Source organism: Oncorhynchus masou, chromosome 30 (genome assembly GCF_036934945.1).
Source record: "Oncorhynchus masou masou isolate Uvic2021 chromosome 30, UVic_Omas_1.1, whole genome shotgun sequence".
In the NCBI taxonomy this organism is placed as follows: Eukaryota; Metazoa; Chordata; class Actinopteri; order Salmoniformes; family Salmonidae; genus Oncorhynchus; species Oncorhynchus masou.
Window position 1 is genome coordinate 59205045 of NC_088241.1, and position 12794 is coordinate 59217838.

Genomic DNA, 12794 nt, shown 5'->3' on the forward strand with positions numbered 1-12794 from the left:
ATGACTATCATAACAAGATAAAAACTTCTGATGCAAAGCCATATTTTGAAATTGCATCTTGCATATTCTACTGTTCTAACTTGCAACAGTAAGTTTTTCCCCAACTAAGATGTAAAAAATATAGCATTTTTAAAAAAAAAAGTAAAAATCTGAGTGCCTGTTGCCCGCTGGCCACCATTTGCCCCTCCCTGTTGTACAGGTATTATCATGTGTGCTTCTCTGACATCGGCTCGCTCATGAAATGGTAGAGCTGTGCTGTTTGTTTGTGTCTACTAATTGAGGATCAGATAGATTAATTAATTATTGTATTAATTGTATTAATTATCTCTCTCTCTCTCTCTCTCTCTCTCTCTCTGGCCCGAGAGGTTGCTTAGCAAGGCTAATAACTGGAGAGAGGGCCTTAGAGGGAGAGAGAAAGCCTTCTCTTTTTCTTGCTCGCTCTATCTCTCATGCTCTCCCTCCTCCCTTTCTCTCGCTCCATCCCTATCCCTCTCTCTCCCTCTCTCCAAGTGAGCCACTCCAAGCCCACGCACAAAGGCTATTTTCATGCCTTGTTTTGTTTTCTCGTTTCCTCCAGAGCAATTTGGCCCCAAGCAAGACTCTTCCCAAAATGGATGCCCTGTCCAATTTTACCCCTTTCTAAAGATTTATACTACTATTTTGGCAATTGGGTCCTTCTTCCATTTGGTAACAATGGCCCTCTATATTTCCGCCCAATCAGGAATATGGAATTAGATCCTTAAGGGCAAAGTGCATTTGTTTGCCTGCATTTGTCTTTAACGTTACTGTCTCTGCGTCTGCATCCACTATAGGAAGCCAGATCGTGTGCCGTTACTTTGTTGTCTGGGGGTTATGGTCAATTTCAAAGATGAATTTATGTTGATAAGGAGGCATGTGAAATGAGCAAGGCTCCATGAATAAATGTAAAACTGTAATTTAACTTGTTAAAATAGTTGAGGCAAGGAGAGAGGGAGAGAGGGCTCGGCATACCACCGGTGTGTACTACAAGGTTGAAGTATATAGAGCAATGACTGTTTATGGGAACATGATGCAGAATTACCAACATGTAGAACAGGTTGTTGAGGGAGAGAGAGTGAGAGACAAAAATCATCTGTGTTGTCTTTCTTTCTCTCTCTCACTCTAAACCGAGATGACTGGTTTGTTTCTTTGCACACCTGTGCTCCAATCAGTTCTAAGAGAGCGGTTACGTCTTGCCCACCTGCTTTAATCACACGACGCACCTGTCTTCTCACCTTCCCTTGTTCTCTTTTTCCCTCTTTTATCTCTACACTCGCTCCATCTCGGGACACCTGCCCGTCCACCCACTCACTCTGTTTTATCTTTCCCTACACCTGTCCTCTCTCAACAACCTGTTCTGTACATGTCTCCCATGGAGGCATTATCAGGTTTCCCACGTTTCTGAAATGTTCCCTAAACGTTTGCTGTGGCGTGTAGATGGTCATGGTGGTGTGCCGTTCCCTCTGTTTCCCTAGCCAGTTTCCCATGCAGACAGGGATGTGGCCCACAAGGGAAAACATGGCATAAAAATCAACTGTCTGCATCTATTCATGTAACCGTGGCCTCGGATGCGTGCCTGTCGCTATCCCTTGTCAGGGAAAAGGGCAGCGAGAGAGAATATTGCCCTGAAACATTAGTTAGCACCTACAAGTGAATTGGAAACATTCAAAACAGGGCAGGGGTGATGTTGTGGATATTTCTGTATGTTGTCGTTTGTATGTGTGTGTTTTATATTGTAAAAAAAAATTAAAATAGAAAGATCCAAAACATTGGAAATGAAGAGTTTCATATAGGTTAGCAGCAGGAAACAAAGTGTCTCTGCTTTAGGTTTTTGCTGTGGAGAGTGTGCAGTGGAGGCAGACGCGGCTCGTCCCTTTCACAACTCCTTAACGTCAAAGCGTGGCTGGGGGGGGAGGGTGTGAGAGAAAAGCAGTGCTAGCACACATGCAGACAAACCTCCCATATGAGCTGTTATGTCACTGCCGGCTGAAAGACTGGGAAAATGTAGATGGCATTTTTTAACCTCTGACCCCCACCTTACCTCTTCCTCAGTCAACAGCCTGTCTGTCTGATTCATCACTACAGGGGGCCAAGGCCAGGACCACTTTTTACACCTCGGAGGGTGTGTGTGTGTGTGTGTGTGTGTGTGTGTGTGTGTGTGTGTGTGTGTGTGTGTGTGTGTGTGTGTGTGTGTGTGTGTGTGTGTGTGTGTGTGTGTGTGTGTGTGTGTGTGTGCGTGCGTGCGTGCGTGCGTGCGTGCGTGCGTGCGTGCGTGCGTGCGTGCGAGTGCGTGCATGCGTGAGTGCGTGCGTGCGTGAGTGTGGGTGTGTGAGTGCGTGTGTGTGTGTGTGTGAGTGTTTGTAGAGGCTGGAGCTGTTACTGACAATTTCCTCACACCATTGAGCCATTGTATATCATAACCATAGCTTGTAAATTCAACTCTGTCACTAGTGGCTTGATAATGTTTTAGCGGGAAGCCTATGTTGATTATCCCACTAACAAGGTTAATGTGCAAGGCTAATCCTGTAAAAACATAGAAAGACCATGCTCACGTTACAGTGCTACACTTCCTGCCAGTGTGCTTAACTTTTACTTCTGCTAACCCCAAGGGTAAATACCTCAACGTGCTCCAACATGGGTTGAACTAGTAAACTAGTTGAAACTTTCAATCATGTTCCTTTCAGTGCTAGTAAATTATGCAATTTGCACATTATTAGCAATTCACGGTTGAGTCATTTAAAACGTTCTGATTACCAAAGTAATAGCATGGAATGAAGCTACTGTATGTGTTGGCCATCTATTCTAAGTGGCGTAGTGGTACCTATAAGGGATACGAACGTCTCTGGCAGCAACGTGTCATTGTCAGTCTTGGAGAAGAGCAGGAAGTGTGAGGTATGAGCGTCGGCTCTGATGGCTCGGGTCCTCCAGGGACCAACGGTTGTGTAACGCCGCACAGCTGTGTCCGAACGCAACCTCGGCAACAACGGGGCCGCCCCAGATCCCAGAGGAGACTGATGAGGAAATGGGATACATGATGAGATGAGACCTTTTTTCTGGTATAATTCATTGACTGAAAACATGCATGAAATTGTTTTGGCAGGGAATTTCTCCTAGCATGTCAGTGGCTCTTAATGTCTAAATAAGGGTTGGGGCCAAGCCTCCTCTGGGAGAAATGGGTATGCAGGTTTTTGCTCCAACCCTGTTGTAACACACCTGAATCAGCTTATCAGCCAGTCAAGGTCCTTGTAAGCATTAGCATCAGGTGGGGTAGATTAGGGTTTGGGGGGAGGGGCATTTTCACCAACACCCAATCGTAACCTAATTCTCCTAACCTGCTACGTTACTTCTCCTAACCTGCTGTATGAGTTCTCCTAACCTGCAGGAGGGTTTTTGCTGCACCCCAGAGTGTTATGGGTAGTGATGATAGAAACAGTTGTCGTTCATATTGACATTTACGGATACCTCCTTATTCATACATATATTACACTGCCAACTACAGCCACTTTACAGACTTCTCCCTGGTGCGTTCCATAAAACATACCTCTCCAATTGTGACTAGCCAGTCCAAGAAGAGTGTCACTCAAGCAGGGCATTTACTTTGGCAGGTTCTCTTCTATCTTATTGTGTCGCTCTTTGGGACCCCTTAAATACCTCATGGCCACCCTTAATGCCTGACACTACACCATGTGTACATGACCCCTGACTCTTAACCCCCTTTAACCCTGTAGAGGAAAAGAGACTATCCGCAGGTGGCTTCTGACAACAACACATGGCTAAACATGTGTTTCATAGAGTTGGGATGTGTGTGTGTGTGTGTGTGTGTGTGTGTGTGTGTGTGTGTGTGTGTGTGTGTGTGTGTGTGTGTTGCACACGCTCGTGTCTAACTCTTGTTAGTTATCCATTCTCTCTCCAAAGGGGCTATTTATAGGTCTGTCATATGGGGGGGGCAATGCCCCTGGTATGTGAATCAGGACCGTGGGGGATTGTGAGTCCATCATCGGTGCTTTTACCAGACATAGCTGACCTTGTCACAGTAGGGCCCCCCTTAGCTGAGCCTGACGATTCTGTAAAACCCAAAGGCTCATGGGATGCCTGCATGACAGGTACTGTCCATCTGATGATATGTTGTTACAAGTCTGGCATAGGTATGGCATGACCAGTAAAACCCAAGAGATGAGATGACATAAAAGGTTTATCTGTTTATTTAGGAGGAAAAAGAAAAGGAAGCTTCATAAAGTTGAGCAGGACAATGACTGTACAGTATTGGTTTTAGATTGATGTTGTAGTTATTGTCAGGCATTCGTGGGTTATTGGCAGCGCTAATATAATCCTGATCCTCTAATGCCCAGAGAATGTGAGAGCGAAATTGGAGTAAAGATTGTTTGTTGAAGGGCCGCCTCATTTTATTGTCTGTACAGAATGGCTGTATGGCTGTATTGGACAGTTGAGAACATCTACTGAACTGTTAAGTCATCCCTCTCTCTCTCTCAGCGGTGCTCTCCAAGGCTAGCATCCTTGAGGGTGGACGAAATGCATAGGGAATTCCAAAATGAAAAAGTATTCCACCAAACAGATGAATTAAGGATTGTGCTCCACTTTAGCCCACTTTACAAATATAAAAACATCGGTCATACTTCAGTTTTGGGGTGCACATCCTTTTAAATGACACATGGCCATGAAGGATATGAATTAAAGAATGATTAAAGATGGAGAGCGTTGAGGGTTCTATTATGCCGAAGGCTGACATTCGTCACCCTGGAACTTCCTCTACCCAGACTTTACTCTGTGTTTATGCATGACTGTCTTATTGACTCTGGTGTTGTCACCTTACCTCAGACACTACGATACACCACGAGCAGTCCACAGAGTCTCGGTGCAAATAGTTAGTTCAAAAGTAGATCCATTATTTTTCCAGGTCCATAGAATGGAATGGAAAACCACTGGCTGGAATGTGGTTTTAACCAATCAGCATTCAGGATTAGACCCACCCATTGTATAAGATGGAATGGACACTAGCTGGAATGCGGTTTTAACCAATCAGTATTCAGGATTAGACCCATATAGAAAACAAATAGATCCTGTATATAAATCACACACTGTTGAAGACTGAAAACCTGTTGGAAAAGTTTACATGTGTGTTCAATAGTATTCAATAGTAAAATACAGGTTTTACATGTTTTTATTGTCCAACTATTCATAATTTCCCTACATTTGGGACTGTTTTATCATGTGAGTTACCCTTACAACAATGTATTGCACTGAGACATATTGAAAAGAAGTGCAATCCGGCATTATATATATGTAAATACAACCCATCATCATTATCCTTATGGAGGTAAAATGGTCTCTACATTCAGGGAAGATCTGTGTCAGGGGCTCACGTCTTTGTTGTTGGCCTCGTACAGTAAATTGAGATGTTCCAGCTTGGTAAAACACGAGCCTTTGAAGTAAAGAAGGGCTTTTTCCTGCTCCTCGCATCCTGTGCCTTTGTATCCAGTCAGATGTGGTTTGTGAAGGTTGATTACGGATGATTCCTTCTCCTCAGTAGAGAGGTGTCGTCAGACAGGACGCATTTCAACAGTTAGTCTCTAAGAGAGTAAGGCACAGCGGCCACTTGTCAAGAGAGATCTGCTTTGTCTTAAAGTTCCTCTCTCTCTCAATCCATCGCCCCCCCTCTTCTCTGTCTCTCTCTCTTCCCCCACTTTCTTGCTCTTTCTGTTGCTCCTTAGTGCATTCTGTGTTGTGCGTACATTGGATTTATTGAACATATGCATCAACACACACACACACACACACACACACACACACACACACACACACACACACACACACACACACACACACACACAGGGTTACTGGAAGAGTGTCTTCAAGTAGATTGGTCTTGTATTGCCTCAGTGTTTTCTAACAGGTGAACATGGCAACCTCTATCTTTTTATAGTTTATGTGTGAGGAAACATATATCCAAATTAATCCCAATCTAGAGTCAAATCAAATGTTATTTGTCACATGCTTCATAAACAACAGTGAAATGCTTCCTTACCGGTCCATTTTCAACAATGCAGTCTCTGGGTTTTTTCAAAATATCCATCATACTACACCTTCTGTCTATTAAAGGCTGATGCTATAAATCTCACTCCAGATCTCTGATTGCTTAACTTGAAATTTACCAGATCAGATTGAAACAAATGCTGCAGATTAAGACGTGCTGTAAAATACAATATGATAAAAGCCACAAAGGAAATGCCAGGTTAGATGTCATATTAGACATACCCAGACTTTATAGGCACCAGAATGTGAAAATCAAATATGTCCAGAGACAATCGTCATCATGACAGTAGTAGTTATTCATTATTTCCTTCTGAATGGTTTTCATAGATGGAGAAAAAGACGGAACAATTCTCTCTCCATACCTACCAGATCACCTTCTACTATATATTACCAATATATCAATGGTAATATATAATATATATTTTCATCTAACATGGCTCCGATTGGTTGTTTTCCTCAGGTAAAGGATGACATCAGCCTTTCAGAGGGCAGCACAGTGGATCTGAGGAAGCCAGGGGAGGAAGAGGATGAGTATTCGGAGATGGCCGAAGAGACCATGGATCCTGACAACTGCTTCCCTGATGGTAAGCTTATCCATCCTTTATTTAGTCAGGTGAGTCCCCCTTGAGATTCTATTGGTAAGGGGGCGTGGTTTCGTAATCCACTTATGACATCATGTGTCAATAAGGAGAGAGGACACCATTATGTTTTCGTTAGAACATCTTTGCTGAAATGAAACTGGTAGAGAGCATTATGGGTACTGTAGTAATTCATGCTAAAGTACATCATGCCATTATGTACAGTAGCAGAGATACTAATCTCTTTTTCAAGGGAGCTCTGGCGCAAGAGGTATAAGCATAAACAGTCATGCAGCTTAATATACTGTATACATGCACTAATAATACAGTATACTGCAATGGTACATAAGTAAAAGACAGGTAAAAGACAGGTAAAAGACAGGCAAAGACAGGCAAAAGACAGGCAAAGACAGGCAAAAGACAGGCAAAAGACAGGCAAAAGGCAGGCAAACGGCAGGCAAAAGACAGGTAAAGACAGGTAAAGACAGGTAAAGACAGGCAAAGACAGGCAAAGACAGGCAAAGACAGGCAAAAGACAGGCAAACGGCAGGCAGGCAAAAGACAGGTAAAGACAGGTAAGAGACAGGTAAAAGACAGGTAAAAGACAGGTAAAAGACAGGCAAAAGACAGGCAAAAGACAGGCAATGGCGGGTAAAAGACGGGTAAAAGACGGGAAAGGACAGGTAAAGACAGGTAAAGACAGGTAAGAGACAGATAAGAGACAGGTAAAGACAGGTAAAAGACAGGTAAAAGACAGGCAAAGACAGGCAAAGACAGGTAAAAGACAGGTAATAGACAGGTAAAGACAGGCAAAAGACAGGCAAAGACAGGCAAAGACAGGCAAAGACAGGCAAAAGACAGGCAAAAGACAGGCAAAAGACAGGCAAACGGCAGGTAAAGACAGGTAAAGACAGGTAAAGACAGGTAAAGACAGGTAAAGGCAGGCAAACGGCAGGCAAACGGCAGGTAAAGACAGGTAAAGACAGGTAAAGACAGGTAAAGACAGGTAAAGGCAGGTAAGAGACAGGTAAGAGACAGGTAAGAGACAGGCAAAAGACAGGCAAAAAACAGGCAATGGCGGGTAAAAGACGGGTAAAAGACGGGTAAGGACAGGTAAAGACAGGTAAAGACAGGTAAGAGACAGATAAGAGACAGGTAAAAGACAGGTAAAGACAGGTAAAAGACAGGTAAAGACAGGTAAAAGACAGGCAAAGACAGGCAAAGACAGGTAAAGACAGGCAAAAGACAGGCAAACGACAGGCAAACGACAGGCAAACGACAGGCAAACGGCAGGCAAACGGCAGGCAAACGGCAGGCAAAAGACAGGTAAAGACAGGTAAAGACAGGTAAAGACAGGTAAAAGACAGGCAAAAGACAGGCAAACGGCAGGCAAACGGCAGGCAAACGGCGGGCAAAGACGGGCAAAGACGGGCAAAGACAGGTAAGAGACAGGTAAGAGACAGGTAAGAGACAGGTAAGAGACAGGTAAGAGACAGGTAAAGACAGGTAAAAGACAGGTAAAAGACAGGTTAGAGACAGGTAAAAGACAGGCAAAAGACAGGCAAAAGACAGGCAAAAGACAGGCAAATGACAGGCAATGACGGGTAAGAGACGGGTAAGAGACGGGTAAGAGACGGGTAAGAGACGGGTAAGAGACGGGTAAGAGACGGGTAAGAGACAGGTAAAGACAGGTAAAAGACAGGTAATAGACAGGTAATAGACAGGTAAAGACAGGCAAGCGGCAGGCAAGCGGCAGGTAAACGGCAGGTAAAGACAGGTAAGAGACAGGTAAGAGACAGGTAAGAGACAGGTAAGAGACAGGCAAAAGACAGGCAAAGACAGGCAAAGACAGGCAAAGACAGGCAAAGACAGGTAAGAGACAGGTAAAGACAGGTAAACAACAGGCAAACGACAGACAAACGACAGACAAACGACAGACAAACGACAGACAAACGGCAGGCAAACGGCAGGCAAACGGCAGGTAAAAGACAGGTAAAAGACAGGTAAAGATGGGTAAAAAAACAGGTAAAAGACAGGTAAGAGACAGGTAAAAGACAGGTAAGAGACAGGTAAGAGACAGGTAAGAGACATGTAAAAGACAAGTAAAAGACAGGTAAGAGACATGTAAAAGACAGGTAAGAGACAGGTAAGAGACAGGTAAGAGACATGTAAAAGACATGTAAAAGACAGGCAAAGACAGGAAAAGACAGGCAAAAGACAGGCAAAAGACAGGCAAAAGACAGGCAAAAGACAGGCAAAAGACAGGCAAAAGACAGGCAGTTGCGGGTAAAAGACGGGTAAAAGACGGGTAAAAGACGGGTAAGGACAGGTAAAAGACAGGTAAAAGACAGGTAAGAGACATGTAAAAGACAGGTAAGAGACAGGTAAAAGACAGGTAAAAGACAGGTAAGAGACATGTAAAAGACAGGTAAAAGACAGGTAAGAGACATGTATAAAAGACAGGTAAGAGACAGGTAAAAGACATGGAAAAGACATGTAAAAGACAGGTAAAAGACAGGTAAAAGACAGGTAAGCACATTTAAAGAATATTATTTAATGTAATATTATCAGCAGCATTATTTTCTACTGTTTGAGAAAAAATAAGATTTAGACCTGAGGTTCATCCGTATACTGTATGTGGATATGGAAACAGAACAGAAACATGTCAAACACGTCAACGAATGTGTTTCCATCATACTTCAAATGTGTATATTAGTATGTCTTGATTACTTTGCAGTCCAAACGAAACATTTGTATATGTTTAACAGTTTATGTTAGTATAGGGTTTGACTCACTCTCTCTGTGAGCCCGAATCTAAACATTTATTTGGGACTATCCAAAATGGTTGGCTTTTGCTTCAAGTGGTGGAGGCCATTTGATATAAAACATTAAACAATCAAGTGACATTTCAAAGGGTAATGGCGCATTAAATTGAATGTCCTGTGTCAGCAGAGATTTGAAAAGGCGTGTCAGGCACAAAATGGACTCTAGTTAATTTGATGATGACTGACTCCCTGAATTCAATATGGTCCCAACTAATCAACCCCCTCAGACCGTCTGAGGTAACCTAGTAGGCTGGACCAATCACGTGATGCCTCCGAGACAATCGTGGTAATTCTCTGTACACTGAAACAGTCAGCATTGGCTGAGTGCACATTGAAATGGTCAGCATCGTTGGAGGTTGTTCTAAAAAGCTTTCGACATGTTTATTTTATAGCGATAACATCATTACTAAAGGTCTGGTAATTGTTGAAAAGTGCAGTATTTTTAATCTAGATTTGATTAGGGGATCAAGCTCATTGATTACACCTATACTGTGGTTGTGAAGTACTTTAATTCCAAGTGTTTCTGGGTTCAATGAACAAGAGGTGTTTCCTGGATGCTGACACTGATAGGTATTCATTGAATAGAGTGAATTGTGTATGAGGTATCATATTACTATGTGTACGTGTTCTTTCGATTACACAGGAAGTCTAAGTATCCGTAGAAAAACAACCAGAGCACCATCACTACTTTAATAACGTGGACTACAGTAGAGACTGAAACCCTCTATTCCTTTCAGAGTACTACCTCAGAATGCTAGTAAACTCAAAGGTGTGGGCGGTGGATAGTTCTAATCAGAGGACTCTATTAAGGTTACGTCATAATATCCTAAATGCAAACCTAATGGTTTGATTACCTCATCATGGAAACCCATTTGTGTTCCTTGGACGTGACCGGGACTCTGATCCCACCAGTACCGCAGGCTCTTAGTGACACTGATTTATTATCAATCATATGATACTCACGGTAGACTTAGCCACGGCCTGTTTGTTAGGTGTGGTGCCAACACAAAAGCATGTGCACCCTGGAAAGCCCAAAAGGGCATTTATAAACCGGGTGGTTCCAGCCCTGAATGCTGATTGGCTGAAAGCCGTGGTATATCAGACCACCCGTATACCACAGGTATGACCCAACATTTATTTGTACTGCTCTATTTACATTGGTAACCAGTTTATAATAGCAATAAGGAACCTCTGGGATTTGTGGTATATTGGCCATATTCCACACCTCCTCAGGCCTTTTCACTTAAATATAGTATAGTTAAGCCCAACACAAGCATGTAGTAAGTTGTGATTGTGTATCTACACCTTCAACACTAAGAACACTACATGTACCTGTGCTTCCCCAAAATGGGAATGGGATGAAGCAGAAGTACTATCATTGGAGAGTAGATGAAGAGGTGTTACATGGCCATATTTCACACATTTCTGGGTTACGTAAGAAAGACAAAATGGTGGTGTTCCGCCATAAAATAAATGAAAACAGATCAATCCCGGAGCTATGCACTGGGATGTTACAGCTGCCTATCAATTCCTCTCTAGCCTAGCATGGGGCTTTTCACCGGACAGGAATAGAGCAGCAGAATAATGTCAAATGGTGATAATTGTTGTTGCTGTTGTTTAGATGCACTATTGTAAAGTGGCTGTTCCACTGGATGTCAGAAGGTGAATTCACCAATTTGTAAGTCGCTCTGGATAAGAGCGTCTGCTAAATGACTTAAATGTAAATGTTACTGGATTTAACCATTCAACAAAAGTTGGTTAAAGCAAAAAGAGACGGACACCTAGGCTACATGGCTGTTGCCTCCCTGTTGAAAGAAACATGGAGTAGTTTAGGTTCAGGTTCAGCAGGGTCGTTTCACAGCTAGAGGAGGTAGCGCTAGCGTTGTAGTTTGGCTGGGGGCAGGCACTTTATATACATGAGGACCATTGCTTACATTTGAGGCATGCGCTTGGGGCAAGCTCATGTCACATTGGTTTTGTCTCCATGTCTCTGTGCCATGACTAATGATTTTTCATACAAAATGGCCGACAACCTAACAAACCACAACTCTCTGGACTTTTCTAACGGTAGCTCAAGGGACTAAATCACTAGAGGGACGTTACTAGGGCTGGGAATTTCCAGGGGGCTCACAATGCAATATCACAATACTTAGGTGCCGATACAATATGTATTGCGATTCTCAAAATTCTTACAATTAAAATGATTCTTTATGTATTGCAATCCGATACTGCGATATTGCTCACTATATGTCTGCTGCAGAGAGACAAGAGAGAGCATGAGAAAATTTATTTGATCAATCATGGAAATGAAAGTGCTGAAAACATGTTGGCTCACTATTTAAAAAGAAGAAGGAGAACAAGCTATAGGATTAAAAATACCAGCATTTTGGTGCAGGTAAACCTGACTTGTGCTAGCTAATGCTGCCTAGCAAAATAAAACAAACCTATATAATATCTTCCAAAATAAGTAACTGTATCGATTTCCAGACCATCAATAGACTTTACAGTAACTGAGCTAAATGGACAAACTGTAAGAAGAAGGCCTGTCTTCACCCTGCGTTAAGTTTCTATCCAGCTCCCTCAAGCTGACGTGGATTCAAACATGCGCAAGGTTATGCGGGCAATTCATGGCGTTTTACACTCAGAGAAGAGGTAGCAGCATTTCAACACAGGATATTTGCATTATTTGTACTCTCAATGAACAAAACAAACAAAAAACATCCCTTAGGAAATGCCTATACTCTGAGGTCTGACCGTATATCGACCGGATGATAACTGTAAATGCCTTGTCAAAGTCAATAAAACCTCTTGATTTCTTGTTGATGGCCATTAATTGCTTGGCAGATGTCAGTGCCAGGGCGCTAAAACGTCCGCGGTTTCCAAGAAAGAGCCTGGGATCATCGTTAGAAATTTAGTTGCAAGTGGTCCGTTACCATAATCCCATCATTATTAAGTTTACAGGCAATAAATTCATTTGGACGGGGGGCTCAGATGACGGTTATGGAGGGGCTGGGTCGACTCTGCGGCCATTACGGGTTGACGGCTCAAATGCGATTTCATAGCAGCCAGCCTCAGCCATTGTTCTGGCTGGAAAGCTTTTAAAGAGTAATTGATACCAGGGAATATGTTGCTCCAGAACCATAGTCGAGATTAGCAAAGACACTCGGCCCTTATCCTCCTGGCTATGATGGAGAGCTAGTATAAAGTCCTTTTTAAATTGAATTAGGCAAGTCAGTTAGGAACAAATTCTTATTTTCAATGACAGCCTAGGAACAGCAGGTTAACTGTCTTGTTCAGGGGCAGAACGATAGATCTTTACCTT

General features: G+C 42.9%; 1 protein-coding gene across 1 annotated transcript in view; it reads left to right on the forward strand.

Moving 5' to 3' along the window:
* Positions 1–12794, forward strand: part of LOC135522885 (sodium channel protein type 4 subunit alpha-like) — a 194370-nt gene that overhangs the window by 135448 nt on the left and 46128 nt on the right. Inside the window, exon 18 of the mRNA XM_064949549.1 lies at positions 6530–6653. Within this exon, the coding sequence (XP_064805621.1) occupies positions 6530–6653 (124 nt within the window). The remainder of the gene's footprint in view (positions 1–6529; positions 6654–12794) is intronic.